The sequence below is a fragment of the Eleginops maclovinus genome, chromosome 13 (genome assembly GCF_036324505.1).
Source record: "Eleginops maclovinus isolate JMC-PN-2008 ecotype Puerto Natales chromosome 13, JC_Emac_rtc_rv5, whole genome shotgun sequence".
Classification (NCBI taxonomy): domain Eukaryota; kingdom Metazoa; phylum Chordata; class Actinopteri; order Perciformes; family Eleginopidae; genus Eleginops; species Eleginops maclovinus.
The window spans coordinates 20,600,364-20,610,909 of record NC_086361.1 but is presented as its reverse complement, the minus strand read 5'-3'; the positions used below and the strand labels follow the sequence as shown (position 1 = coordinate 20,610,909).

The 10,546-nt window shown below is 41.0% G+C and overlaps 1 protein-coding gene across 1 annotated transcript; it reads right to left on the bottom strand.

The window, feature by feature from the left end:
- Positions 1-216: 216 nt before the first annotated feature.
- maco1a (macoilin 1a) lies at positions 217-10,333 on the bottom strand. The gene is made up of 11 exons (XM_063900137.1): positions 10,098-10,333; positions 8,753-8,894; positions 8,472-8,598; positions 8,216-8,339; positions 7,784-7,962; positions 6,581-7,121; positions 5,567-5,725; positions 4,464-4,646; positions 3,771-3,891; positions 3,229-3,403; positions 217-2,149 (listed from the first exon to the last, which is right to left on the bottom strand). Exons 1-11 carry the CDS (start codon positions 10,175-10,177, stop codon positions 1,947-1,949), a joined length of 2,034 nt encoding a protein of 677 aa, XP_063756207.1. The 5' UTR covers positions 10,178-10,333; the 3' UTR covers positions 217-1,946.
- Between the last annotated feature and the right edge of the window lie 213 nt (positions 10,334-10,546).

Sequence of the window (10,546 nt, the reverse complement as noted above, 5' to 3'; positions counted from 1 at the left end):
AAGTGATGATCACATTACTGCGCCTAAAATGGCCATTTTAAATGATGCATACTTAAAAGTATTTTTTAAAGTTCTAATAATTTTACTCGAGTAACATTTTAAATGCAGGGCTTTTACTTCTAACAGATTGCACTGCAGTATTGCTACTTCTTCCACCTCTGGATCTTGCAAATGTGATAAAACGTTAAATAAGGCACACAGATCCTGACACGTTCACATACTGAACAGCTTGCATTGCCACCAGCAAGACTTTCTTTAATAGTAACGGTCAAAGTGATCGTGTGACACAGCCACCATCACTTTGAGTAAAGAAAACAAACTTGGTGGAACAATGAAAAAGATAAAACAAAGCACTTCTTTTTTTAACCCTTCTTTTCCTTCCACAAAACCTATAAAAGCAACTTCGAGAAACTGAATTCACAACACCAGAGCGATCCACCAATAATACTTTTGTTTCCCCAGGTAGGCAACATGACAACACGACATGGTCAAATGGTTCGGAGGGGGGGGGGGACCTTTTCCCAACACAACACATTCACACAATCCTTCCTGGTAGAAAAATATAGGAACTCAACTGAACATGATGGGAAATATCGAGGTGGTGAAGGAAAGTCGGGGACAAATAAATAAACATGTGAAGAAACACAATCAGTCCGACGGAACGCTTCAGCCCAGAACTTTGTAAACACAACACCATCCCAATAATGACAAAAAAAGAACAGCACCGTTCTGCAAACATTATGCTAGCTACATCAACCGAAAGTATGGATGGAAACCGAACATCAACACTTGGCACTTGAAATGAAATAAACGAAGAGAACATTCCTCAAAGTTAATGTACATCGTTGTAAACAACTAAAGACAATCAGTTTGGTGGTTGTTTGGCGTACCAAGACTGCGTCACTGTGAAATGACATATCCAACGTTAGGTTTTCCCTTTTAAATAAGTCTGTGCTGGAAACAACTGCGTCTGAGGTGATGTCTTATTGTTTAAGCCTTTGAATACTGAATTTTAAGGATCAGAATGTCAAAAATCTTGAATGGAAACCAGGCGAGCAGAGCTAGATCGAGCAATGATGCTTTTTTTAGATCCCAGGATTATGTGGTTTTTGCATCTTAAGAAAAGAGAAACTGCAAGGCACTGTAAAATCTGAAATAATGGTAACAGCGGTTACCTTTGACATCATTAATTCTGTGAACGATATGGCCTAACGGGGTCTAATTTGGTCCAGAAGGAAAGGAAAGGTCGTCTGTGGATGTTTTGGCAGTGCCAGGTCGAATCTACAGTAGCAGTGGCCTTTATTTTAATGTTTTAAAGGACACGATATCATCTGCTTCGTCACCTATCTGATAATCCTGGTACTATTCCAGAGGATCAATTGTATTGGAATACCTGAAGAGCACAGCAACTGTTCAATACCACCAGTTTTTGGACGAAAATGTACATTGCCGTAACTGAAACAATACAATCACTGATTTAAGATAAAGGTGGTGGCAAAACATGAATAGCTTTACATTCATGTATCTCTCGCTGGGCCTCACTTTACAGGTGTGATTTAGATTCAAAAGCCAATTGTTTTTTAACCTAAAATACCTGTGCGTCAGTTTAATATTAAAGAAGATATGTATAGGGGGACACCAAAGGAAGACTGACATGAAGCGATGCATGACGGCTCATCAGTAAACATTTGGCTAACAAATAGTGTTCCTTTCTCCCCTTTTCAAAACAGATCCCACTGTCTAAATGGCTAAATCCCCCAAAACTCACCACAAAAAATACTGTACACAACCCTCTCGAAATAATAACCGAAACAAAGGATGTCTGGAGGGGCTGTGTGCGCTGTGTGGTAACATCAGAGTGCAAAAACTGTCAGGGGCTGGTAAACTCAGAAATAAACCCAAACGCTTCACCAAAAAGAAAGAAAAAAGACAAAGTTCTGTCAGAGTCACTTCTTGAGGGGCTGGTAGACTGAGGCGTTGGGGTCCAGGGAGGAGGGACTATTGTCCATGAACTTGGAGGAGTAGTGGGGGGTGACGGGGCTCATGTTGTTGCCGTCCGAGGAGTAGGAGAGGCTCGGCATCACCGCCATCACTTCCGCTATCTTCTGCTTCAGCTCGGCGATCTCCTGCTCCCTCTGGTGGATCTGGCCTGGAGGAGACGACAGGAAGCACAGACGTTCGTGACACAGCGTTGAGAGAAGAGGAAGGGAAGTCTAAATCCCTAAGAGCTTTAAGAACACATAACCTTGCCTAAAAAGTGAGGTTTAAACTACTCGTTAGCACAGGCAATGTGGGTTCAATCCTGTATCATGGTATTTAGATCAAAATATGGATATTTATCAGAGAAGTACATTTTCTACACAATAAGACAGAACATTTGAAAATACACACAATAATAATAATAACAATAATAATAATAATAATAATAATAATAACAATAATAATAATAATAATAATAGGAATAAAGAAAAAACTGGAGAAATAAAAAATGTAAGTAGCAGTATGAATTAAATTCAATGCTGTTGATACACACACACACAGATGTGGATATTTATGAATGGCTAAAATAAGACAGAGATGCTTTGCTTATTTATTTCAGCAAATTAAAAACCCTGTCATATATAACTTCTACATCACATCAATGCCAGAAAAATCCTTTACTGTGATAATGGCGCCCTAATTGAGGATTTGCAACATTGCTTTTTAATTGGACTAATAGTCCCAGATGAAGTTAAAGGAGTTGGTTCCAATTGAAGCAACACAACAATGTACAGTTAAAGAAACAGCTAGCGGTTCGACCATCATTAAAGCATCACATTTGATTTTAAAAACCAAAGCAGACATGTGATCTCTGCTGTAAACGTTTAATCATGGTGGGTTAAAGCACTGAATGTTGAGCTAATGCTAGCGCTGTAGTGGTTGGGGCTTTGCGGTGTAGTGGTAATTGCGATGGGTTATTGGTTCAATCTCCATAGCAGAAATAAGGGTAAACCATTAAGCTACAGGTGGTTAGGGTCAGATTACAATCTCTGATAACAGGTTGTCTTTCCATCGGGGATTTCAATGTGACTGTGTTTGAGCGGCGAGCAAGTTGAGCTAATCAGTGTCCAGTCATTTCAACACTTTTTAAAGAGCCTTTGCCACTGACAGACACCACTAAATCCAAACTGATCCGGATAACCAAAGAATAATGAAGATAATAACACCAATGAATAAATGCATCCCTACCTTGTGCTATCTCCAGCTGCCTCTTGGCGTCCCCCAGTGCCGAGAAGAGGTCCAGTTTGATCCTGGTCTCAGCGCTCAGGCTGTTCTCCAGGTGCTGCGTCTTCTCCTGCATGGCTGACAGCGCCGACATCAAAACCTCCGTGTCCTTCTCATTCTCTTTGTACTTCCTCAGCTCCTGCATGTGACGGAAGAGGGAAGAGAGATAGCATTGGGAGGGAGAAACATGTTCTGATTGTGAGTATTTTACACTGATCACAAATTATTATAAGCATTAAACTGAATTATTTCCTTATGCTAAATGTTTGATGCAATCAGAAGCCACAGGGGGTCTGTTTATTTGACTAAATTACTCCATTACTGAGTGATCTAATGTGTTGTTTACAAACCCTAGAACAGCTTGTTAATGAGAGCTTATCGCCAATTACACTAAATCTAGATAATGTATTTTACACGCTTCTCAATGACATAGGAAGCACACACTCATTAGCCCTGAGCTTTATCTTATCAGACCAAGATAACAGAGCTGGGTTTCTCCTTCTCACCTGACACTTGCCCTCCAGATCCCTCATCTGCTCCTCCTTCAGCTTCGAGTCCATGCTGAACTTCTTACACTCCGTCTCCAGCTCTCTGATCCGGCCACGCAGAGAATCGGTGGACTCCACTCTGTGGGACAGAAGAGAGAAAGAAAACTTTAATTAAAAAGATTTAATAAAATCTTTATTATTGGAAAAGGCTATATCATAATTCTGTGTCTCAATTCAGATACTCTCCTTAATAACTGCCATGTTGTGAGCTCTGAAGACTTACGCTTTTTAAAGTCTGACAAGGCTGATGTGCTCCACAGGAAGTGGCTGTTAGCAAACTAGCTCGTTAGCAACGTTATTGTTCAAAGTAGCACTTAAAGACAGTTAAATTAACCCTATAAAATGTAAAAGTGGTTTATTGTTGACACAAGTATAGTGGTATGTGTATTAAATATAGAAAAAAGCAGACATCTCTAACTTTTTGATATGATGCTCTGATAACCTGATCGAATTGTCGCGTATGTTCCATTACGTAGCAGCTTTTTGAACGTCATGAGGGAAGTATCCATGTTGTCCTAGTGCATTTTGACATACTTGGCATTAAGACGATATCAAATGCAAGTACAGCGAATTGAGACGAAGCACACGGCTCAACTGATCTCTCACGTCCTGTCTTGACATTTCCTGATTCACTCATTTCGCGGTGAGTACCTGGTGGCAGCTGCTAGTGCTACGGCTCTGGCAGCAGTGGCCTCCTCCATCTTCTTCCTCTTCCTCTCCTCGGCCAGCTGTTTCTCGGCGAGGGCGCGAGCCTCCTGCTCCGCCTTCAGCCTCTTCTCCAGCTGGGAGATGGTCTGCTTATCCTTCTGCTTGGCCTGGACGGCACTGTGGAGCCTGAAGTACGGAGAGGAAAACATTCAACCAAGACTCAAAGATGGAGTGTCTCTTCATACAAGATAACGCTCTTATAGTTGATGGAACTATCTTTCTGCCTTCAGGTGGTTGTCGTGGTCATAAAACATCATTTATCAATAAGTTTTACATTAGTATAAAGTGTAACCTACTGTAGTTTTTGTTCACCTTACATATCGCTCTCTTTGTTATTTGATGCAGTGTCTTCTCTACAGTCTCTCTGCATCTTATGTGCCAACTATAACTCAGATTCTACAATACTTTTCACAAACACGCCTTGGATTTAAATTTAACCTTCAAGTTTGTTCACTGATAACACACCTACGATAAAGCAATGTTTGTGTACCGAGGCTTGTCTCTGAGATAAAGGTCAAGGATCTAATCCCATTTAATCGAGTCTTCAGTTCAGTAGCAGGTTCATATAGTAAAGTTCATACAGCCTTTCCTCAAAAAGGCACTCCTAGTGTTTCACATGTCTTGAAATACAAATATTGCAAGGATAAGCTATGAGAAGATAATCTATCCTCATGCTAAACTCACATAACTCTGACAACTACAGTCATTTAGCCTCATAGTACACAAGATTTCCAAGTGAAAGTCACTTAAACGCAAACAAACTAAAGGATTCAGGCATCAGAGAAGACCAGCTTCTCCCGTGTTCTCTGAGGTAAAATGACTGGTTTTGTTAATGGAGTCTTGTGGCTCCAAAGGGTCTGTTTCTATTAACTCGGGGGCTTCCACTGACTGGATAAGTACCTCATAAAAGCCCACTTCAGTACACTAAACTACCCCTTCAACTAACCAGCTGCCGCATCTCAATCTCCTTGTCATAAAATGGTATTTATTGTAGAATTCGGTAACACAGTTTTCAGATGAAGGAGAGTAAACGGATGTGCACCCACTTGTTCTGCAGCAGCTCGTTGTCCTGGCGCAGCTGGCCCAGTTCGGAGCGCAGGTTGCGGTCCTGGCTGCTCATAGAGGACAGCTGACTGCGCAGCTCAGACTCCAGCTGCCGGTTGGCCTGCAGATCTGCCTTCAGACGCTTCACATCCTGCTCCAGCCTTTCAGGAAAGAGAAGGGTCACAAGATCATGAAAAGGCAAAGATATCTCCCGTTACTACACCAATATAGAACAGATATTTCAGTTCTGTATGGAAGGTGATGACTGCAGGACGTCGTATCCGCCTGTATCCTATCAGTGAAGTGGAGAAGTGAAAGAGAAAGTAAAACAGACACAATTCAACACATTTCTGATGACAATATAACCCCATACACCTGCAACAAGATGTAGAGGAGAAGAAAAATGGGTATGTGAATTAGTCTTGAAAGAGTTTATGGCTTGGCGATATAAAGATAATAAAATATCACAATATTTTGCAATAAATACTCGATATTTGTAAGTATATTCTAGGTTTGACAATTGTTGCTTTCACAAAATATTCACACAATGAGAATTTTGATAGATAACCATCAGCAATGTGCATTTATTGACCAAGTGCGTGAAGGAAAATATTAAAAGGCTCTGGTAATTAAAATTAAAAAAGGCATCACTTTACTGCTAAATAATACCCAGATTTCATACCTAATATAAGCATTGATGCATTAATGTGTCTAACACAGCTGGTAAATGTGAATCTGACGCTGGATATGAACTTTTTTTACATTTTGTATTGCTAATAATCTGAATCTGCAAAGTTATTAGCAACTAAAATAGATGTAGTGGAGTATATAGTACAATATTGGCTTCCAAAGTCTAGTGAAGTACAAGTATTTTGTAGTATAAAATGGAAATACTCATGTATAAGTATCTAAACATTTGACTTAAGTGCAACTCTTCCACCTGTGACTGTAGGGAGCTTTTGAACCCAGGAAAATACCTGACACAGTCTCATATATTGCTCTGTTTTGCGTCTTACCGTGCGAGGGCGTCGGGCTTGCCCAGCTGGTTGTTGGGGATGCAGTTCTCCACCGGATCCTTCTGCCCTTTCCCCGCCCCCTTCTGCTTCTTCTCGTTCTTATTGGCCGAGGAACCGGCCGGCACGCTGCCATTTGAAGAACTGTGATTCCGTGGCGACGAGTTGGAAACGTTTCCCCCGCCCCCACTGGCGTTTTTGTAGTTCTTCCCCGTGCTTCCCATTTCCTCTTTAGAAGCAGACTGTGTGCTGGCTTCAGTGTGTGTGTTGTCTCCCGCCAGGTCGTTATTCAGTCTCTTTGCCCCGGCGTAGTTCTCTATGTACTCTGTCTCCTGTACTTTGGAGTCCAGTGCGTGTACAATACTGTTGTTGTTATTGATTCCCACTGAGTTTTGTTTTTTGCTCTCTTTCGCTGTACTGTCCTTCACTTTTTCCCGGTACTCCAGTTCTGGTAACGGCACTGAGGGGCTTTTCTTTCCGGCAGCTGCTCCGTTTTGGGATACGACTGCTGGTTCTACCTCGGAGATCCCTTTAGCCAATGCAGCTGGAGGAGAGCAGATGTAGGAAGTGTTAGAAGACACATACAGACTTTAACGCTACTACTGGCTGCTTCTTCTATTGCTGTAACAAGAATCCTTACGTCACTATGAGCAAAAATAGAACTGTTACACACACACAACACTTCCAGTTTCTTTTAAAACCGTTACTTACCTGTATATAATTTTCATAGTTTTTATTTTTATTTCATATCCTTGTGTGAATCTGTACGGTTTGTCTTCTCGATCTGTTGCTGCATAAACTCTCGAATTTCCCCACGGGGATTTATAAAAGGTGCATCTTATCTTATATTGAACATAAACTTCGATGGAATGACGGTTTGTTCAGTGTGAGTTCATCCTTACAAACATCTTTATGCCATCGGGGTGTTACAGGAATAATTCCCGGCTTTATACAAAAAGCTCCGTAGTCCAGACAGAATATCTAGTCTAAGACTGCCTGAGAAGGTAAGCCTAGCTCTGGATTTATGTGTTTGTTGTTTGGAAGCAAAGCAGACCAACTACTGGATAATGTGCCAAGAGATTACCCCTGTAATCCTCGCTCCATATCCATGAGTTTTACTTCTGAGAGCACAAATTTGATGGACCATTTCTACGGTCTGTATGGTAATAGGTTGTGTGATTTGTGTGATTTGTGTGTGTGTCTCACCCTCCTCTGCCTCCCTCTCCTGTCTCTGTAGCATCTGTTGCTCTGGCGGTAGAGCCTGCAGGAGAAGCTGCATGTAGAACTCGTTCTCTTTCTGCACCTCCTTCTGTTTCCTCAGTCGCATCTTGTAGCTGACGTAGCTTTTGAAGCCGAAGCCCAGCGTCACCACCGGATAGCCGATACTGGGAGGTGAAGACAAATACAAGCAATACATATTGAATACTAGTTTACCCCGATTTCAGACATATTCATTTTTATGATTAGAACTTTTGTTAATACAAAAACCCTCTAACCCCCAAAAATGTTGAGTTTTTTCTCAGAGTATTACCCCCCTGCCCCACATATATATTCTTAACCTACAATGGCCTTAATATATCATGGGCATTATAAAAGATTATATAGGAATTTCACAAAATACTCAAATATGGTGTTTACCAGTGAGCAGCAAAGGGTCGACACAGGTCTACGTGAAAGTTCTTCAGATCTTTGAAGCGTATGGCAGCTTCAATGTATACAAACAGGATCCACAGCGATACAGTGGGTAGACAGACTCCTCTTTCTGCAAAAAAAGTAAGAAACCAGACTTCAGTCTCACACTGAAGACATTTGGCAGCGACGAGGTTCATGTGAGGTGAAAGTGGCCGTTTGGCTGGCAGGGATATAAAGAGTCCACAGAAAACTTTGGGCTAACCTGTGTGCCAGACATACTGGACCCATACGTAGGTGCTGGCAGCGAAAAACAGCCATTGGACGGGGATGAAGAGGAGGCAGATGATGTCTGACGTAAACGCCACACATACAAAGAAGACAGAGAACGCCTACGTGTGGAAGAAAGAAACAAGACAATTAAAGGTGCATAGTATTTAACCTCTGCTTTCTATCTGAGCTTCATTCTACCTCCAGCGTACATAATAACATGCAGATTAATGTCAGTGAGGAAGGGGCGTCAGGGTCACATGAACAAGCTCTTACCAGTCCCTGATATCTGAAGGAGTCGTAGACACTTCGGATAAAAAGCCAGAACGGCCACAGGTACTCAAACCTGAACTCCAGCACAAAGTCGGCCAGCAGAACTAACACCCACACCACCAGGAACTTCAGGTACAGGAACGTACTGCGGAGAGAAGACAAGAAAAGATGGAGGAAAAATATTGAAACGAAGGACACAAGAAAAAGAGACAAAGAGAGAAAACTAAACAGGATTTAGATGGTATCAAGACAAGCATCAGGTTTATACAACAGTGTTATGTTTATAAGATCTCCAGTGTGATTGCAGAAAGGGCCATCACAATTCCTACTGGATTAAAAAGGGGAGGTAAAGGTCAAAAATACAAATACCCAAATAAATACAAAGTTAAATCATGAATGTAAGCACATCCTTGTATTTGTTGGCAATACATATTGAAGCATTTGCTTTTCACCATGTTTTGTCGTGTTATTTTTAGAATATAAACCAAATGTATAACTATATCCGGGAACTTGGGGTAATATTGTGGGAACATTTCTAATATTAAAGTTGTAATTTTAGAAGAAAAAAAAAATGGGCTGAAGAAGGAAATGTGTGTCTTTTCATGGCATTTCCAGACAGTAGCACAACACATTTTCTTCACATTTGTTTCTCATAAATGTACAGATGACCTCAAAAAAGATATCTGACCTTTTTTTGTAAATTCTATTAAAGTGTTTCTATTATCAAAGAAACTGAAATAGGTGAAATGGATGAGAAGGATCTAAACAAGTGAGAGATAGGGGTAGAGATGTATGGTTTTGGTCATGCCTGGACATGTTGCCGAAAGAACAGCTGTTTTCTTTCTCTGGCTTGACATCAATCAATCCATAGGAAAATGCATGCTATTCTGATGCAACATGTACCTTAAATAATATGTGCATACTCCAGTTAGACTGGATTATTTTAGTGGTATTTCATGCCTTGCTATATTAAAATTGAGACCTCTGCCAGACAAAGCCCAGGTGAGAGCTGCTGTCATCTCAGGCTTTTTATCACAAGTGCATGCTATCTTTATGTCGCTGCACACATTTCCATTAAACAGAATGTGTCACCATGCATCATTAAAACGCTACGTCCGCCTAGCGTTTGAATTTAGCATGCATTTTGATTTAACCAGCACACCAGAGATACATAATGTACGAAATACCAAACAAGGCCTGTAATTCTAACAATAAGCATGTTCATTTAGCTCGTTGAGCAGCTACAACCGACCCCTGCTTCAATATGCATGTAGCATAGCCCCGTCTTGACATATGCACAGAGGCGCCATTGTTACACAATAAGGTCCCTCCAGCCCCTTTTTTGTACCTGCTATAAATACCCTCGGTGATTCGGTTCCGTTTTACCGGCCGTCGGAGTTTGCTGCAGTCCGCATTGCGCCGCTTCATCCTCCCCCTGTTGATTCTCTATCGGTCTGGTAAACTGGAACTGGAAATGTCATTCGCTCATCCTCATGAATGTCCCCTTCTTCAATTATCCACCATTGTTGTTGTTTTATGCACACATGAAACAAAGAAATAAATAAAAACACTGAACGCTTAAGGCCCTCCCCTTTTCACGACACGGCTGCGTCGTCCCCTTTTTTTGACGTTTTACGTCATGACGTCATCGAACGCGCCAAGGATAATTGTTTAAATTTGAATTTGAAATGAATAATTTGATAATTTTAGCAAAATATTTCATGCACAAATGTCACTTTCTAAAAAATGTCAATAGTTCCAAGTTTGTATTGCCCTATGTGTATTATATATTTGAAT